Source organism: Heliangelus exortis, chromosome 7 (assembly GCF_036169615.1).
Source record: "Heliangelus exortis chromosome 7, bHelExo1.hap1, whole genome shotgun sequence".
NCBI classification, from domain to species: Eukaryota; Metazoa; Chordata; class Aves; order Apodiformes; family Trochilidae; genus Heliangelus; species Heliangelus exortis.
In genome coordinates, this window is record NC_092428.1 from 17450464 (window position 1) to 17470944 (window position 20481).

Consider the following 20481-nt stretch of genomic DNA (forward strand, 5'->3'; position numbering starts at 1 on the left):
CAAAATAAAAATCTTAACAGCCATTGCCAGGTAAATGGGTGAGTGAAGGGAGTGAAGGCTTTTCTGGTATCTTTTTGGAAGGTTAGAGGCTGAGTTTCTTTGCTTATGTAAAACAGTGGTCTTTGTTTGGCACTTCCAATGGTGCTGGGAGTGTTGTGTAGCTTCATTGATTGGTTCCATGCAGTGGAAATCTGACCTTTAGCAGATGTTTGAGGAATTGCCAGCATTCAGAGATCAGCAGACTAGACAGTTTTTTCCTTGTTATGTCGATGAGAACTTCCATTAGATTACTAATGTGTGTGACAATGTTGAGCTCTTAAATGATTAGTAAACTTTCTGAAACAAGGCAAATTTTCCTGCATTGTAGAGCTGCATTGAGTAATTTATTTTCTTATTTATAGTTTTGCTAATTAGTTAGCTAATACAAATGTTTTGATAATTTAAGTGGTGTGGGTTTTGGGGTTTTTTTTGGTTTTTTTTTTTTAGTAGTGAAGACATTAAGATTTTAAACAAGTTTTGATTTGTCTATTTTTCTTAAGAGGTCAGTTTTAGCATGCTGTATGGCATCAAGTTGGGATAAATGCTTTCAAAGAAAAAAGAACAAGCTTAAATGGGCTGAGGAGGGGGAGGCAGCAGTGAAACATATCCCATCTGGAGCATTTGGCTTGGAACAGGATGTTGCATGACTCCATGTGAAGTCTGCTCTCACGAACAGTATCCTAAGTAATGTAGGAGATTCAGCTGCTTAGTGGTGGGAGTTGAGCATGAAACGAGGTCTGTTTTCTGAAACTCCAACGGTTAGAACTACAGGAAAGAGGTGGGACTAAATAAGAGATTTATGTGATGAATAACTCAACAACACCAGCAGTTGCCAGATTAAACCCTTTCCTGCAGGTGCTGGCTTTCCTCAGAGCTCTACAATTGTTTTTCAGTGTGTTGCATGTGGGAAGAAAAATAATTTCAAGTGTTAGATGTTTAATATGAAAAAAATAATGAGTAAGTTGCCTATTTCTGGTTTTAAATTTAAAAATCAAATGTAAAATGATTGATCTTGTCTTGGTATTAGTTACCTTGCATACTTGTGTGCTTTTTTGGGGATGAGTGAGGTTTTAAGATGTATTTATTTATTTTAAAATTAACATTGGGTGCAGAAAACATGTGAAGAAAGTAGCTTGGACTGAAAGCAAGGGGTAGTCTTAACCAGTCCTGGTGTTGTGGACTGTTGGGCAAAATGGGTCCTGTTAATATATGAAGCTTTTAAATCCAGGTTAGAAAGGAAGGGATGCGATGCTTGGAGAAGCCACACGCATAAGAAGGCTTGGAAATGTTTGCCCTTTGCTCTTAATGCTGAACAACACTTGATTCTTCCAGTGATATGGAACTTGTCAGGTATGTTTATGTTCTTGATTCCCATGATTTTGTGCCAAGATTCCTTGGTAGCTCATTTTGCTATCTAATAATCTGTGTACCAAATAATAAATATATATGCAATATTATGATAACTTCTTATGAGCATAAAAGTTCTCCTTGCCTGTGTGTAGTGCATTGGATGTTAATTCTGAATCCTGTTGCTCAGTCTTCCATCTCCTGATGTAAACATGAGGTACTGGAAAACAGTAACAACTCTTACTGATTCCTACAGTTAGATTTTAAATTCTGTCTAGTTCATCAGTGATCTCCTCCTTTTCATCCTAAGAGAGAGACTAAGAGAATGTGTTTTAGCTGTGGCATTCTGTCCTTCCTCTGTTTTATTTTTTCCGTGAACTGACTGGGGAATAAAGCATCTTGGAGTTACTGGTATTGTGGGAAGTGAAATGGATGGGAGAAACTCATGACTTTTTTTTTTTTTCTTCTTTTCCCCCCTCCTTCCATGCAGTTAGTTTTCATAAGTACATCAAATAAAAATCCTGGTGTATGTATTTGCAATGTTGAGAACTATTATATATTATATTAGAATATTATATACTCCAAGTATATTGCAGTTTTGAGGTTGCAGGCCTTGGCTATGTTTAATACTGTCAATATGTGAGGTATTTGTATCACAGTGAAATAAATGTATCAAAAGTTATGAGAAAGCCAATAATGAGCATTACTTTCAAAAGTATTTATTGTGTAGTCTTTTAATTTGTTGCAGCATTAATGCTTGTTGACAGAAGACTGACATGTCCCTGTACATTTTTACATTTTTTTTTTTCTTGGATGCTAAGTGGAGGTTCATGAGTGACAGTTGTTCCTTTCTCATTCACATTAGGCTTACTGTAGCACAAGATATGTTATACATAGAGTTTACAAGGAAATGAGATTCACTTCTCTATTGTTATCAATTAATACTTCAGTGACCTTAAACCATTAATAGTTCTGCAGCTGGTGACTTCCTCAGTCAAAATACTGAATACTTCAGTTAAAAACCTAAAATTTTGTTGCTCATTCACAAGGGGAATAGGAACAAATATGATATGAGTATGTTCTATCTTCTCTTGCACTGATCTACCATAAGACAACAGACTTGTCAAATGCATGTTTGCTCAGGGAAGGCTGTAGTTGCTTGTGTTACCTCTGGAAGCCATAAATGCTCTACTTAGGTTTTTTGTGTGTGGGTTTTTTTCTCTTTTTTTCCCCCAGAAGTCTTGTCTGTATTCTGTATAACTATAATAGTAAGTGCACAATCTATTGCAGTTTGTCATGGGTTTTTTTCTTTGTTTTGTTTTTGGCTTTTTGTTTATTTGTTTTCAAGGTCCTTCCTCATTCTGAACACTGAAAGAAGGTATGTTAGTGGTTATTCCAAAAAAGAACTTGCTTATGTTGGTAGGTATTCAGAATCTTTAAAGAAATGTAAGTTTAAATAATTGCCAGAATTACAAGAAGCTCCTCAGAAAATAAACTTGCAAATTCAGAACGAGTGCTAAAAATCTGGGGGAAGTTGTTCTGCATTTTTTTCTGTATAGCAATGGTTGAATCTGGGGATACATAAAACTATATCTGAAATTTAAATCAGATAATGGGGAAATAAAGGGAAGTAAGGAGGAGATGAAGATTACCAGTCCTTATATTTGAACTTCAGGTTTAACATTTTAACTGTTCAACTCTATAAAGGATTTAATTAACCCTTGTAAATATCAGAGTCAACACAGTAGGTCCATTCATCAAAGGTATCATTTCTAGCATTAAAAGCTGCCTTGGGCTTACAGCAAACCTTACTTTTTGGGGTGGTGTTTTTTTTTTTTTGTTTGTTTGTTTTTTTGGTTTTTTTTTTTTTTTTGTTTGTTTTTGTTTGTTTGTTTTTTTTTTCTTTTTCCCCAGAAACTTGCACAGATGATAAGTAAAATATGTACAATTCTGAATTAATGCTTTTGGGGGTTCTTTTTGTTTCGTTTTTTTTCTCTCTGCAGCATGCATTTTGAATTGCAGGGATTGTTGTTTTTTTTTAAATCCCATGCACAGCCCCTATAGTTACAGCCTATAAAATCATTGTGCATAAACAAAGTTTCTTTTAAAGTACCATAATATTTACAATGCCATTTATTAAAAAATATGATCCTTCTTGTTGTTACAGGGAATGCCTGTTTGTTCACTAGTTACCCAGAGATAGCTAATCCATTAATTAAGGTTATTTGTTCAGTTCATTAGGCAGCTTTTGATGTATACTCATTGCCAATGTTTTGTTCTTAGGTTTTTACTTCTGGGGTTAAGTATTAAGGGTTTGATGGTGTTATCTGCTGGATCTGTTGTTCTCTTGGTATTATCAATACATCTGTTGTTCTTCGTTGAAAAGATCTTTCCAGGAAATTACTGGGAGAGCAGACAATGCATAACATTTCATGACCCTGACTTTGAGTTGTAGTACATTGGAGATTTATAGGACAATTTCTAATTTAAACTAAAAAATGAAAGAAAGGAAAAGCTATGCTATATGCTTTTTAAAAAGATAAATATTTGTACAAGTAAGGTAAAAATCAAATGTAATTTGGAGAATTGTGATACTGAAATAAATCAGTTACTTAGGATTTAAAAAGTTCAACTTCTTTCTTTACGTACTTGAAAAATTTTGTTCCAGGACAAGAAATAATATTAGATGAGAGAGCAAAAGTATATATTTGGAAAAACAATAGTAAACAAACGCTTTGAGAGAGAATTTTCATGTATGGTTTGGGAATGATTTCTGTAACCTTCAGTATTTTCCACCCCTGTATTCCTGAAGCTTTTACATGTCAATAATTTCATACATTTGAAGCCGTCCTTGCTGTGCAGCAGCCTTAGCAGCGGCTGCCACAAGTGCAGCAAAGTGGGCAGTTGTTCAGAGGAGTCAGTTATCTTTTTATTTCTCTGATCCAGCATGGTTTGTATTTTAATGCCTCATTTAGTATTATGTAAACATAATAATCTCTGTTTCCAAAGAATGTGCAGTCAAAACAGGCAGCATGGGTTTGAAGTCATTGTAGCCCTGTTCTAGAGTAGAGGTGCTGAAGTGCAGAGATTGCAGCTTGCCCACTGCCATGAACCAAGTGCAGAAAGTCCCAATTCAATATAAATGTCTGAAGTTCATGGGGTTTTTTATTACTGTTATTAAAAAAACCCCAAACAACAGAACAACCTATTATATTCCTCTTGCTGCACCCACAACACTGCTTAAGTTTGGCAGGGTGTTTCCTGATATCGTGTTCACAAGTGCTGTCACCCATGGTCTCAGTCTCCTCTGGCCTTTTAGCAATGCTTGGAGATTGTTCAGTGTTAGAATGAACCTTGATCCCAGTTTGTGGACATTTATGCACTGCTGTACTATGAACTGGAATGACCCAGTTTTTCTCTATAAAGTCTAGCCTTGCAATTTCGTATCAAACAAGAAAAAAAAAAAGGAAGTTCATATACACCTGAAAAGCTATAGTACTTCGAAGCTTCCGCTTTTAAGTACAGATTTTATTTTTCTTCTCTAATACTGCAGTTAATCCACAGGTAAGAAGTAGACGTCTGTAAATTTTATGTCAAGAAATGTTTATCTATATTGGAAAGATTATATGAGAGTCTAATTTTGAATGGGTGATGATTCTTGAGTATGAAGGACTGGACAAAGATCAACAATGTGAAAGAAATAGAGATGTAGTATTGAGAGATGAGTTGCAGGGGAGATTGTGCCACAGAAGATGTCATGGCAATGAGAAGCTGTCTGTGACTGAAATAACTAAAGAGTAATTCAGCTTGTGAGAACACGGAATGCAATCACATCACTGAAGGAGAAGATTTTAAGAATTCAGAATTCCAAAAATAAAGATTGAATGCAACAGCAAAAGTGAAATAGCTCTGTATCTTAGCTAGGAAGAACTTAGCACCCTAATAAAGACAGTTTCGTAGAGGTGATTTAGGCCAGAGTGGAAGAAAGAATTTGCAGACTTGTGATTATAGACATCATGTTAAGTGGAGGAAAGCGGAGAGAAAGTTACTTTGAAGACATTAAAATGTTTTTCTCTCATAAGAGATAAAATTTCAAAATAATCGATATGGTACTCCAACTTCCTTACTCAAATATTCTAATCCTTCTATGAAGGAAAAAAAATCTTGAAAATATCTTCTAACATTCTATTATATGATCAATAAAGTAGATAACTATTTCAGTAACTTTCTTCAACTTTTCAGGATTCTTGTCTTGATGGTTTTGAATATTTAAAAAAAAAAAAAAAAAAAATTACTGTTTTATCTGCCTGATGGGAGTTGTTTTGTTGGCTTGTGGCTTACAGTAATCTTGGTTATAAAAGCAAATACTGCATTGTCTGAACGCAGGCAACTACCATTTTGTAGTTGATAAGTCTATAAAAAATGCAGTATACTGTCTCTTTCAGTTAGATTAACTTTTCTCTTGTTCTTTCTGATTATTCTCCTAATGTTTCTCCATAGTTCTCTTAATTCCTGTAAGCTGAACCTGGAACAGCAATGAATTGTGTGAAGCTGTCTGATTTTATTCCTGCTTTTTGTATGGACTGTGCCTTGAGAAAATGTCTGTTACAAACAAAATCTACTGACCAGCTTCCTCTGGTGTTGTCTGTCACTATGCTAAAGCTTTGCTGATGTCTTTTTGGTATTCCTGGCTTTATGTGACAAAAAGGAAATTGTTTGTTGGCCCATTCCTGCTTTGTTTGGCCTGCTGTCCAGAGAACAATGTGGACACAGAGCAGCTGAGAAACACTTGTTCTGTTTCCTTAGTTAGGATTTCAAGGTATGGATATCAAACTCAGAACCTTGCTTTTCTTTTGCTGTGCGTTGTTTGACCTCAAAGAGAGATTTGCTGTTGAAAAGCATGGAGTTTATTCAGGCTCTGCCCTGTGGTTTTGGGAGGACATCACTTTTCATACCAACATAGTAAACAGATTAAACCATAGTCTGGATAGATATTATTTCTAGGTACTGGTCTAATCTGGGGGTTAGTCCTTTGAACCTTTGTAAAGGTAACTGATTTGGCTCCTCACATAGAGAACTAATTGGATTGTCATGGTAGAAATGAGGAAAGCCCTGCTGATTCCCTCTAGCAGTGGCTCAGCTTTGGGATACTCAGCTGGAGTGAGACACCAGGAAAACTCAGGTAATCATTGTAGCTCTCTGCTTAGGTCCTGGTCATCTCCTGAAGTTCCAGCTGTGTGTGTCTGGGTTGTTCCAAGAGAACTGGAGTTGTTCTGTTTCCCTTTGAGTGGCTTTATGGCCACACTTTGTTAGCTGATGCAGCAGCCAGGTGATTCAGTGAAATTTCCTGCCTCAAGAAGAGTAGATTTCTATTTGTAGCTAACTTGGATCTTGGGATGAGGAACAATAGCACCTCAAGAATTATGATGGAGAAGTAAACTATTCCTTTCACCACCCACTTCAGTTCAGGTGCCTGTAGTGCTTTGTTTCTGCTGACAAGCCTGTTAGGCAAAGTTTATCTTCATTATCAAGCCATTGCACTGTAAAAATTGACTAAAAGCCATTAACATTTAACAATTAATAATTAGTACTTTAAATCTTATTTCTGTTCAGTTACTTTCTAGTCATATCTTCTAATATGATATATAAATACTTCAAAAAATCATGCTGTTTTTCAAGTTGACTTAGCAATAATGATTCCTTATTTAATGACAGATATTTTCTTTTTTGTGTGACATTAGAAATGTGCATATATGCACATGAATAGCTTATAACTAGTCATCTAAATAGCTAACTAGTGAATTTTAAAACTTGTTCTTCTGTTTACCTTAGCTAAATGTAACAAATGTCTGAATATTTTAAAACTGGAATTGTATCTTTTCTGTAGTATGTATGCATCTTAACAATTGCTTTAGAAATTAACACTTAGAATTTCATCTAAACTAAGAAAAGTTTAATGTGTTGTGTAATGGCAAAGAGAATTTGAAAGATTCTTTCTCGGCCTGAAGGAAGTTTTTGTGTAATGTGTATATTTTAACAAGTTGTTTTTTATGTAATAGTTTATGCTTTCTTAAAATTGTAAGTCACTTCTATTTATCATTTTGGATGAGTTACTGTTTTTTTGGCATCTAAAATATTTTTAAGATGGGACTGCTTCACTTTGGTTTCATTGCAAGTCCAGTAATTTTTGGTTTGCATGTTTTTTGTGCAACTGCAGCTGCTGTTAAAATCTGAATAGGAAAAAAGATGTGTAAAATAAATGTCAAATATTTTAAATACCTAAGTGATTCAAATGTATTTTACAATAACTTTGGTAGTACTTTTTGTCTTTTTTTGAGAAGCTCATTTAAAACTGAATCACATACAAAGAGTGTTTTTTCCATCAGTTTTCTCTTTAAAATGTGTATTTTAATTTGAGGGATGAAAGACGTGTCTTAAATGTTTTTCTGTATTTTTCAAAGAGGGTATTGGGGCATCCAAATAGGATGCCTTTTTATTCTGTTGTTTTCTCTGCACTCTCACTTTGTACTCTATGTGATGTGCTGGTTGCTTAGCAATCCCAGCTATGGACTGCAGCAGGCTATTGCAATGATTCTGGGATTTGTCTTTGTTTTGCAACCCTTTTTCTCTGCATTTTGTTCTGTAAAAGCTGTATTATTATCAATGTTCATGTTTTTCAGGAAACGTAGAATTAGGGCTTCAAAATCAAGTATAAATGGTACATTTCTATGTTTATGCTCTCTAAGTATTTTGGGACTACTGTTTGCTTGAATTAAAGAATTGTTTTTATTTGAGAGCCCCTCTGTCTGTAGAATTTTTGTTTCAAAGCTTGATATAAGGAAGCTGCCTTGAAAAGTAATGTTTATTGAGGCATGGATTTGCTACATCTGGTCCTGTTCCCTCTTGCACATGGCATGTATCTGACATGTCTTCCAGCAAGTGCATGTCTCTGGTTTATTCAGAAGCCTGGTAAAAGCAGAGTTGTCTTCCATGTTCTTCCATGCATGAAGTGTATTGAGCAATGCTGGCAGATACAAGTATGGCCTCAGCTGAAGTGTGGCTGTCACTGGGAGTCTTGAGCAAGGATACAGGCTCCTCTGTGTAGTTTTATAAATTTTGAGCAGATGATCCTGAGGCTGCAGAATGTAGTTTTTTTCCTCAATAATGAGATTGGTGGTTTTGTAGGGCTTGTCTCTTACTATTTCAGAGAAGCTGTAGTTCAATACTGTCATATAGGAACTTGCAGTGGCTTACAAGTAATCAGTATTAGTCCATTCCTGCTGGACAGACTGAAACCCATCATGCTGCAGAAAAAGATTTCCAGGAAGTTCTGGAACAAGAGAGACTTAAGATCTTGAAGATAATAAGCCAGCTGTTTGGGGTTTTTTTTGTTGGGGTTTTTTTGGTTTTTTTGGTTTTTTTTTTTTTTTTTTTTTTTTTGTACATTTCAACTTCCCGAGTTAAAACTGAGGACTGCTTTGGGGGTACACTATTTTCCTTTGAAAAAAAACCAAACCACCAGAATTTTAGTCTTTGAGTAATCAGGATAAGTGGTAGTAGGGTGTGTCAAAGGGTATTTAATCTTTGAGGAGTTGTCCTCTTGACTTGTCCAGCTCATCTGAAAGTAACAGGACCTTTTCTTTCCATTTAAGAGAAAATTAAATTTTCTGTCATTAAATTTTCTGTCATTAAATGTTTGTTACTACTTGCAGGCTCCACAAATAATCAAAACAGGTGTGCAGATTTGAACATTTGTCCAAAGAATCTTTTTATTTAAGTGCTGAAACAGCATAAAGTAACAAATGCTCTTAACTTGTCCTGTCATCTAAGGAGCTTTCTGTGTTGTTTCCTGTAAAACATCTATCTCATTCTGCAGCTTTTCTTCAAGTGTTTGAGAGCTCCATGTAGAGCTCTTGCATTTTTGAGCTGAACTTCTGTTCCTTAAATGGGGTAAGAATTCTAAAAGTCTGATTAATGAATATATACCGGTTTTGTCAAGAATATTTTCAGGTCTTCTAAAGACTTTTTTCTGCTAAAAAAAATCTGTAGTACATTTAGGTTTCTTTGTTGAAAGTAAATACTTTCTTGTCTACAAATACAAGTGAATTTTTTCTACTCAGAAAGGAGTATGACTGATTTGCAGTAAAAGCTGGCGATTTTTAAGACTACTTGGAGGCAATAAACCCCATATTTTAATCCTAAAGAATTTGATAGTTTAAGGCCAATCTGTTGTCATTATTTCACTGGGTTTTAGGCTGTGTGGACTCATGCTAATGTATTTTCAAATGCCTTTTTTTCCCTGTACTGTTTTCCTTTAACTTTTTGTAAAATGTAAATGTATAGTGTTTCAGTATGTAAAGTAAAGGATATAATGATTCTTTTATGAGTACTTTTTAATGTGGAGTGACTATGAAATGTTAATGTGAAGGATTGGAGAAATTTTAGTAGCATAGAGCAACACTGCAAGCCCTTTTATTAAGCAAAAATCCCTACTGCTTTTTTTTGGTTGCTATTTCAAAGCTTTTCCGTGCCTTGTATAACACAGTATTCCGTAGCACTTGTACAACACAGTAATAATTTTACTGTTAGGTTGTTTTGCTTTATAGTTAATTGTACTTTGATTGCATTTGATTAGTTAAAGATAAATTTAGAAAGACTTGACTGCTGGGTAATGCTATTTCCATCAAAGAAACCAATCTGTAAAAAACCAGAGAAGGCGAGGATATTAGGAACAGGATGAGAAGATTAAGTTTTTATAAAAACACTCTTATTGGTTCCATTCCCTGTGCACTTACAACTAGCTTTAGTTTATAGCAGTTAAATACTTGGCAATCTCATTCATCTGAATAACTAGATGGAGAAGTTTTTTCCGAGCCCAGTTTTAATTTTCAGCTACATAGAATGCTAAAAAGGCCCACTGGAGCTAAGCAGGCTCCTGGAGCAGTGTGGATTTCATACTTCCAGAAAACTTCCTGCCAATGTCCAGCTTACATCGCTACCCAAGAGTGGTTCTGTTTGGGATACTTGGACTTGCTGCCTCTGCAGTCAGCAGAAGAGGCACAGGCTGCTTGCTTGGTTCTTTGGGTTTTCTTCTTTGAAAGCAGATTTTCTTTCAAAACTAGGAAACTCCCAGAACTTTCTTTACTGGTCCCAGAATAAGCTGTCCTAAAATATCCCATAAAATGTGTGTGTCAGAATTAAAGTTCACAGGTTGTAGTTGACAATGAATTATATAGAGACTGAACACTAACAGGGGCCTGCACTTTAATTTCCTGATTTGGGAGTTTTGCCCTGAGATCTTGTAATGTAGTTGCTGATTCTGTTAGTTATTATGTATAAGTTTGAGGCATCCAACAGGAAAATTATTTTTTCCTTTGATGTTATGCATTTTGCCCCCTCACCCCCAACCTGAAAAATATTAGCTTTATTACCATTGAAACATGTTTTCTTATACTTGCAAGTGCTTTTCTGCTAAATTACACACAAAATATGCATTCTTGTATTTACCTAACCTTGTATTGCAAGGTTGAAAAGTGGACTGTGACAACTGGTTTCGCATGTTGGATTGCATGCAGTGGGTTTTAGATGTATCTTTTAAGTTGTGCAACAAAGACTTGAATTCCACAGATAAATTTTAGCACCTGAATTAAGAGTTCTCAACTCTTAGAAATGGTGTATAAAGTATATATGCATTATAATTGCACATGGGGTAATATTGTCTCTTTTAATTGAAAAATGTTATGAATGAAACCCAGTAGAGTATGCTCTGAAACTCTGTACACTCCTTCCTTAGGTGAGAAAACAGATCTTGTGTTCTGTTAAATACAGATCAGGTGTATGGGTCATTTGAGCAGACTGGGTTAGAAACCAATAAAAGAAATGCTATATAACACTGAATTGCCTTGTTAAAAGAGATTACTTTGCCTTAAAATGATAGAAGATTTTAGTGGTTTTCCTAGCTGTGTTGCCTGGAGTTCTTGCCAAGGGCAAACCTAACCCGAAGCCAGCCTTTGGGTTGCTAACACAGTTTTCAGCACTAACCAGCCCTTGGGCACTACCCTGGCATGGAGGAATTACAAGCAGCATCCACTCAGGTAGTTTCAGGAAAATGGATTGTGCATAGATTATGCTTTTTAGCATTTAAAATCAGATTTGCTGGAAGTCAGCATTGTTTCTGTGACCGTATAAAAGGTTTCACAATTTGTTTGGTTAGGCCTATGTATTTAGAGCAGAAGTGACTGGAAAGCTCTGGATCCCAGCCCCACTGTGTGTAGAGAATTTCACCATGATTGTTGTGTTTTGGCCTTGAGACAGCAATATTTTGTTGCAATTGTTTGGCTGGCTCCTTTGGAAATTAATTTGTTGTCTTGCTTTACTTGGAAAAGCACACTAAAAGCTTACCCTGCTTCCTGTTGGAAAATAGTAGTGAGTTACAAAATTAGCACATTAATGCCAGTTATAAATATAATATCACCCCAGTGGGAATTTCTCTTATTTATGAGAGGGAATGCATATGTGGTGAGAGGACTTCAGCCACTCTGGGAACACAAACTTCTCTATAGCTGACAAGGCAAGGACTCAAAGTTCAGCAGAAAACTATCAAAATCGACATTTATTCTTGGAGCGGTGAATGTTGTAGGGTTTCTCGCTGCACAGTTTCACCAGTGGAGCAAGAAAGATCAAATATTTTCAGCCTTTGCACTCCTCAGGGGGGTCTGACTTTGGCTCTACATTTTATTTTGTTGGCTTAGGTTGCTGGATTCCTTCCTTTCCTCCTCTCCCCTCTGTGAGCTGTGGTGCTGGGGATAGCGTCTCCTCTGTGCGGTAGGTCGGTCGGTGTGCAGGGAAGGAGGAAGCCTGGGCTCTTCAGAGGTTCTTACTCTGTTTCCTTAGAAAAATTAATAATGGCTTTTCCTGATTGAAGTATTTCCTTGCAAAAAAAATGAGAATGGGCAAAGGATTGGACTCGGTGTTTTGTCTGTGTTGTTTCTGCCTTTCAAAAATGAACTTTGAGTTAATAGTTTTGGCATTGAAACCTGAATGTGGTGGAAGCTGGCAGAAGTAATTCCCAAGTAAGGTTCTGTGTGTGTATCTTACTAGAGGAGGAATATGGTGCCCTGGGCAATGGCAGGCTGGCTCTGTGCCATGCTCCATTCTCCACTTTTCTTGGAACTGCTCCTTTGAAGATCTAATTATACTGTGCCAGGAGACTCTGCAGATAGCTCAGCAATAACTCCCAGTGTCATTGCACCGGATTTCAGTTTATTTGGGCTGTAAAACTTGCACACAAACACTAGATTGTGTCACAGTTATCCACAAGCTTTGGCTAGTGCCCAGAAGATACAGTATGTTTTACTATGGCAGTTTCTAAACTGCTAACTCCTGTTTAGATTTATTGGTGTTTTTCAAATTTTTTTATTTATTTTTTTTTAATTTACTGCTGTGTGAGGTCTGGTGCTTAACCTCTTACACACTGTTATAGACAACCCATGTGAAATGTCTTTCCAGATATTGAAATTATTTCACCAGCCCACAATAATTGAGTGAAACTTGCAGGAGGAATGTGACTTCAGAGAATGCTTGTTGACTGTATAGTCACTGAAATTTGTCTTTAACTCTTGTTATTTGACCAGCTGTAGAAATGAATTCAGAATCTTCAGGGGAGCTCACTGTAGCTGCAAATATAAGATATTCTTGCTAAAATGATTTATGATGTACTTTGTTGCCAGTGCTTTAAAGCATGGCTATTTACTGTTAACTGTTTTGATTGAGAAATTATTCTGCAACTTAGTATGTATTTTAAATTTAGTTTTTAGACTTTATATGCTTTTTAGTGAAAGGTATCAATTTTAATTTTTTTTAGTTTAGTTTTTTTTTCTGAGTATTGTTGAGTATTTGTTAGAATAACAGGTGACAGCTGTAATAATGAAGAGTTGAAGTGGGAGGATAATTTTCTATGCAAACTGTTCGTACAGGGCAGGTTCTAATGCCACTGTAAAGACTTCCCTGATAGTTTCAGTAAGTGAAATGGACAAAGGAAAAAGGTAAGGGAGTAGTTGCATTGATGAACAAGGTGATGCAGAGATGGGTAACTGTGCTCAGTCAGGGTAATTGAAACATGGGAGGAGTGGCAGCAGGCAAACAGCAGAAATCCTGGAGTGGTGAATCCAGAGGGAAAGCTCTGTGTTTGGGAAATAAGGGAGGAATGGAATTTAATGCAAACAACTGCCCTACACACATTCTACCTTGACCCAGTGATAAAAACCAGACAAGAAGGAAAATGAGCAGTAAGATGAGATGTGAGATAAGAAGTGGAAAGACTGGTTGGATGTGAACATGTTTGGTGACACCCAGCATGCACAGGGACTGGGATGGTCCCGTGTCAGTATTTGGTGGAGGGGTGGGTGACAAAGAGCTGGGTGTGCAGTGAGTGATAGCTGTGGTTGGTCCAGGTAGCCAGCAGCTCATGGAGGTTGTGAGGAAGGGAACAGTGAAATAAATTGATGGACTGAGCATAGCTTGACAGAAACAACTTTTTTTCTGTGGACTGTCCAATAATGGGCTGTCATAGTAGAAAGTAACTGCATTAAGTTACCTTCCTAATCTGATGCTTTAAAGAGGGAAGGGAAAAGGAAGGGAGACTGGATGTACAGATTGAGAGTAACATGGGTTAATTCCTATGGTGGGGAAAACTGGGATGATGAATTTTGATGCAGGAATCAGAAGAGGCTTGGTGCAAATTTAAATTGAGTACACAGAAGGGAGAAGGACATGATGAGAAGGAGCACTATGTAGTACACGTTTGGAAAGTGTGAGACAGAAAGTCTAGACGAGGAAGTATGTTACAAGCCTAAAATTAACCAAAGTTAAAAAGACAAGAATATTTCTGTGACAGTGATTTAAGTTCTCAGAAGCAGATAGAGGAAGAAACTCAAGTTTCAGAAGTTGCATTGGGTGTGGCTGAGAACTGAAATTCTGGAGGGCAGCAAAGCATCTTTCCTTCTTCTCAAGTTTGTGGAACAACCAGTGAGGGTTTTTTTTTGTTTTTGTTTAAATATATATATATAATTACAGCTGTTTTTTTCTTAGGAATTTTCTCACAAGTTGGAAAAGAAAACAATATGTTGGAGGGTTTTATTTTAAATGAATTCTGTAATTGTGGAATGTAATGATTTTAGAAGAGCTTGTGTTTGCTGATGCAGACAGCTTTTTGGCTCTGAGTTCCCTCTTCCCTTTACAAGAGGAGACAAAAGGTTTGGCATATTTAGCTTAGTGAATACAGCTGGGGGAGTTGTTCTCTAAGAATGTGTCAGGAAGAACTGTATAACCTACAGGACAGGGATGGCAGGAGATCAAATAGTTGCAAACTGGCTCCAAATTAATTAAGCTGGAAAGAAAAAGTGTTGGTTGTCGTGTGTCCCGTCCTCCCCCTCCCAAACACACCTTAATGGAACAGGATTCCAGAAGGACAGGAATGGCACAAAACTGAGCTGCTTCTGTTAGAAGCTGTGTGTTGGGCTTGCTTCTTGCAGAGTCTCCAGGCTCTGAATGTCCTTTCTGGTACTGTCTATTAGTTTTGGTGGGTTTTTTGGTGGATTTCTGTTTTGGTTTTGTTTTTTGTTTTGTTTGTTCGCTTTTGTGTCTTTGGGGTTTTTTTGGTGGTTTTTTTTGTGTGTTTTTTTTTCTTGCAATACTGTTTCTATGGTTTGTATTGCTGAAAATAAGAGGTATTCTTAAAATTTATTTACTGAAATGTGACTACCTGTCTATATTATTGGAATAGTAAGCAGTTAGTGTTATACTTTTCATTCATGAGATAAGATACCCAATGTTAACAGTAAAGTTTTAGCAAATGTCACCCTCCTCTCTGCAGCACAAATGCACTCCCAAGAAAAATTTGGTCTCTGGAGCAGGGACTGACTATATAATGTCCATACCATAAACAGTGAAATGGGTAATACTGAAGTCTTGCATTAAATATTGAAACACATGCTTTCAGAAATGCATGTAGATGCACATGTGCTGTGTATATGTAATAATATGTCATTTTCTGTTCTGAATTTTCCCCAGGTATATGTGGAATTTGATGACCTTGAATGGGAAAAGCGAGAATGGGTTAAAGTTTATGAAGATTTTGCAACCTTCTTGGTGGAGTACCAGCTGGTCTGGGCGAAAAGAAAGGACCCAAGCCAGACTCAGGGATCAAAGATCAAACAAATTCAATGGCCTGCATTGGTAAGATATTTGAGCAATTGCATTTACTGAAGTGTTTTAATCTCCTGCCCTCCTTAGGGAAACTGTCTAGGTTACTTAAATGGTGATGAGAAGCTGTGAATATGGAGGGAGAGGAGGGTAAGAAAAGGATTAGAAAATCCTAATAAATCATGTTTGTGTTGAAAGAGTGAGAGCATTGTGACAATGGTCACTCATATTCTCTTTTGAATCATCTTAGAGCATTGCAAAACCTAGGGTCTGAGTGACATAAAAATAATGGCATTTCACATAGAGCGTATTACAAGTACTTATAAGCATTTTACAAATAGAAATATTATCAGCAGCATGATCTCTGGAGGTCTGAAATGATGGTGAAAAGTAAACCCTTAAACTTGTGATATGCTGCCTTTGTGGGACTTAAGAGTTCAGAAAGATGAGAAAAAGGAGCAAAGATAATAAAGTAAGTGCTAATTACTTGCCTGGTTTATGATATGATACTCGTGACTCTTGTTCTCTCTGGATTGATGCCCAAATGTTAAAGCTGTTGGGAGAACTGTGAGGAGGTTGTGTCTGTTTCTGACCTGATGAGCATGAAGGATCTGTTGAGGTAATCTAATAAGCATTAAGTGTGTATTCCTTTTTCCTCCAGAGAAAGTAGTGGTGGTGTCAAAGTCTTCAGAAGAGCCAAATAGGAGGCTTAAGGAATGCACTATATTGGATGCTTTCCTTTATAAGGAGTTGGAAGATTTCTTGGAGACTGGCAGGTGAATGGGAACTCCAACAAATTTGTCGAAGTGGTTGAGGGAAATCTTTGATATGTTTGATACTAAGCTTATGTAATCTTGTTTGGGGTTTTTTTTTTGTTTTGTTTTTTGTTTTTGTGGGGGTTTTTTGTTTGTTTCTGTTTTAGGAATTTGTAATCTTAATGATGATTTTTTTTTCGTATCCAGACTTAAACTCCGTGTTTCACTTAAATATCCTCTTCGTGTGCTCATCTCTGAGTACTTCATGAACTTCTGAAATGCTGTCTTGTGATTATTTTTTTTGAGCTGTGGTTGGAACAGTTATGCTGGAGGTGTGCCTGGAAGGTCTCCTTCCTGGTGGAGGAGATGCATAGGTGGTTTAAGATGGACTGACCTCTTCAGTTAATATTCCTACTCGACTGACATTGTATGTTTGTGCTGATGTGCTTGAGGAAAGGAAGCTCACTAACTTTCTGGATGTACATGCTGCTTCAAATATTTGCTTGCAGAGGCATATTTTTTGTTTCATGTTGGTATATCCCTTGAGCAAGAATTTTTAGTTTTAGGGAGTCATGTCCTGTTTTTTAAGGCAACACATTTCTTGATCAAGATGGCTATTTTAAAAATCTGCTAGCAATTTAGCATCTAAGTACTTCATGGTTTTACATACTTGTACTCTTGCCCTCTGGGGTAGTGATCCTTCTTGGTTTTAGAAGAGATGTATTTCTAGAAGGTATTCAAGTCTGGCTGCCAATCCTGTTCCCAAGTTAAAAGTATGTCTTTGCTGATGTGTGGAAGTGTTTTAGTTGCCTCTTGCTCTGAGTAGAGACTTTTTCAAACTTGTCCTGGTCCAGCAGAATGCAAAACCTTTTTTTTTTTTTTTTTTTTTTTCTCTTCCATCTTCATCTTTGAATTTCTTAATTGCTGTTTTAATGTTTACCTTACTGAGGTAGCTGATAGGCATGAAAACAAAGATTTACAAAAGATTCATCTCCTACTTTTACAATTTAAAAATTGAAATCTCTTAGTAAAAGTGTGGCTCGGATAGCTTGTTGGGCCACAGTTTCCAGGTCTTAAAGATGACAAATTCTCAGCATTTGTACTTGGTCCCCCTACAAATGTTCTAGCAATTGTTTTTGGAGGCGAATTGAGGCGACCATTCCAGGGACCATATTTGAGGGAAAGTGCAGGTAGAGGATGTTAAATCTTGTTAGAGTGGATTCCTCCAATAGAGACCTCCTCAAGTCGTGCTCTGAGTCAAAAGCTGCACTGAGCACACCAGGCCTTGGGGAAAAGGGAAGGTGCTCAAATTGCCAAAATGCTTTTGGGTTTTGCTTCCAGACTATCTGAACAGTGATGCAGTGGAGTGGATGACCTCTGTGAAAGTTTGTTGGGTTTTTTTTTTGCTTTTTTTGTCAAAACAAGACTTGCTAAAACTGGGAAAGCAATTGAATAGATTGTGAATATTTTCACAATAGAATATTGCCAAAAAGCAACAGGAATATTGGAGTGTATTGTGTGTGAAATCCTGAGTGTGGATGTGACTATGCACACTTTTTGGAAAAGCTGAGTCTTGCTGTAATTATTAAAGGAAAAGTCTCAGTCCTTCCCATGCATGCAAACCATGTTGAAAAAAAAAGTCCATGTTCACGTACTTGACTATGTTGTCTTCATGGTAAATACCAAAATACAAATTTCTGGCTAAACTTTACTTTGGATGCAAATGAATACACAGCAAAACAATATTTAAGCACATTTTATGTATTAGTTCTACAGGATCTCTTCCTTTAGTGGGATGACTGGAGAATGTTTTTTTATTTCAATGGTTATGACCTTCTCCTCTTTGATCAGCATACTTTCTACTGTGTGGTACTTAAACCTGATCAGAAGACAAGGTCTATAATTTCCAGTGGGGCATTCTATAGGCAATCATCAGTCTTGTATCCCTGTATTTGACACTTATTAGTTTCTTTTATTACTCAGTTGTGTAATGTAACCTCCACTTTTTTAGATGAAATTGGTAGAATGCAAGCTGGTTGCAAATGTTTGCTGTTTTTAAATGCTTGAATGTTTCAAGTGCAGGTGTTACTGAAAGCAGTTTCCACTTACCTCATATAATTACTTGGCTCTTGTGCCACATGCTGAGGATGCAAGGAAATGAGAAGTACCATCTCCTTCTACTTTTTAGAAACTTGGTAACAGAGGAGGGATAGAATATCCCCCAAGTTCAGTTTCAGAGAATCACAGAATTGTTGGAGTTGGAAGGGGTATCCAGGTACCATCCAGTCCAACTCTTCCACTAGAGCAGGATCATTCAGAGCACATTATACAGGACTGCAACTAGGTGGGTTTTGAGGATCTCCAGAGAAGGGGACTCCAGCCTCCCCTTTCCAGGGTCTTGTCACCTTCAGATTAAAAAAAAAAACAACTCATATATAAATGGAACTTCTTGTGTTGCAGCTTGTGCCCATTGCCCCTCATCCTGTCACTGGGAACTACTGAGAAGAGTCTGGTTCCATCCTCTTTGCACCCACCCTTTAGATACTTGTAGACATTACTAAGGTCTCCCTTCAGCCTTCTCCAGGCTAAAGAGTCCCAGCTCTTTCAGCCTTTCCTCATGAGAGATGTTCCAATCCCCAATTTCTGTCATGATGACATTATATTTTCTTTTTGTAGAGTTCCTGACTCATTCATGACAGAGGTGAAAACACTAAATGAGCCTGGATTGTATCAGGGTCACTGATGGTGTTGACTGGATACCTGTTTCTGGGCCACTGTGCAAGTTGGTGAAAGTGGGAAGAAGCTTAGTGCCTCAGCTTGTTCATGCTGTAATCAAATGTTTTTCCTTTCTCTGAAATGATTTTCTGGAATGAGTGGAGAACTTCTTGGCTGCCTAGTTGACTGCTGTAACTGGAAATCATCCTGCATGTGGGGTCTTTCCAGGCGTAGAAGAGAAGACTGTCAAGAAGTTCTAAAGAAATGGCAATGGTGATAAATGATGTCAGCATAAATGTAGCCTAGAAATGGGGGAAGAGTTTTTGGTAAACAGTGCTTGTTGTTTACCTCAAGTAAGGGAGATGCTACAGATGTTAATGCAGGAGAAAACTTCTCAGCCAAAGGCAAAAAAGGCAAGTATGGATTTTGCAGACTTGAAAAATGTAGGTAGTAGAAGTGAGTGGTGTGTCTTTCCACATTAAGAGATTAAGAAAATTAGACTAGATAAGGTGTTGAACTTGAAAGCATCATCTTAGTTTGGTAAACAAGAGGGGGGTGTGTGTGTGTGTGTGTGTGTGATAGACTCAAAAAGAGGGGAGTGATGGGCTCAGAGAATTAGGAGAATTACCAGTACTTTAACAAGGAGGAAAAGTTGATTGTGTTTGTTTGTTTGTTTGTCTTAATTCCTCAGAAAACAACTTTGAAGCAATTAAGATGACGGATAAAGCTTTTCGATCTTTGGGTGCATAAGAATAGTTGTATTTTAGAGGGAGTAAATTAATATCCCTGATGTAGAAATAGTTTGGATACTGGGATGTTGTAGTGAAATGAGGCAACCAGGTGCCACTAATTGCCAGGTAGTGGGCATGAGCTTGTGTTAAGCCCACCTGTGCCTGATTAGGGTGGGCCCCTACTGGGCATGAGCAGGATTAGGGGGCCTATAAAAGGTGAGGCTCAAGATCACAAGCTCAGCTCACTCCTGAGGAAGCCAGGGAGGAGGCTGTCCACTTTTGGAGCAATAGCACTGATCCAGGCTGGTCAGCCCTGAGAGCAATAGACTCAGAGAACTCTTTGTGAGTTTCTGCTGGAACACCTGGTTGGACCTTGGAGCGCTGTGCCCTAAAAGAGGTTTGTCTTGCAACAGGATATTAGAGATCAATGATAAAATCATGCCTGTGATACAGTTCAGTCTCAAGTCTTAGGGGTATGATGGTATCTCCTCAGCCACCAAGAAGGAAGATGGAAATGTGTGGGCAGGCTGACAAATTGAAGCCAGGGTTTTAACGTGGTCAGAACAGAAAGCTTTTGTGAGCTCTCAGTTTGAATTTAGTTATTATCTCTCTAATTGCATACATATTAAAATACCTAGAAGTGAAGTGTAGAGGGAGGAAAAGGGAGGACTAAGAACAGAAGCTCCTAGAGA

At 37.2% G+C, this 20481-nt stretch overlaps 1 protein-coding gene across 3 annotated transcripts in view; it reads left to right on the forward strand.

The window, feature by feature from the left end:
- Nucleotides 1-20481, forward strand: part of JMJD1C (jumonji domain containing 1C) — a 163981-nt gene that overhangs the window by 36554 nt on the left and 106946 nt on the right. For 2 of the 3 annotated variants that reach the window (XM_071749117.1, XM_071749118.1), the window contains exon 2: nucleotides 15457-15621. Coding sequence is in view for 1 of the 3 variants with exons in the window: in XM_071749118.1 (XP_071605219.1) it covers nucleotides 15457-15621 (165 nt within the window). In the remaining 2 variants the exon portion in view is untranslated. Of the gene's footprint in view, nucleotides 1-873; nucleotides 997-1267; nucleotides 1390-15456; nucleotides 15622-20481 lie in introns of those variants that run through there. The other variant, XM_071749119.1, reaches the window with a different exon arrangement.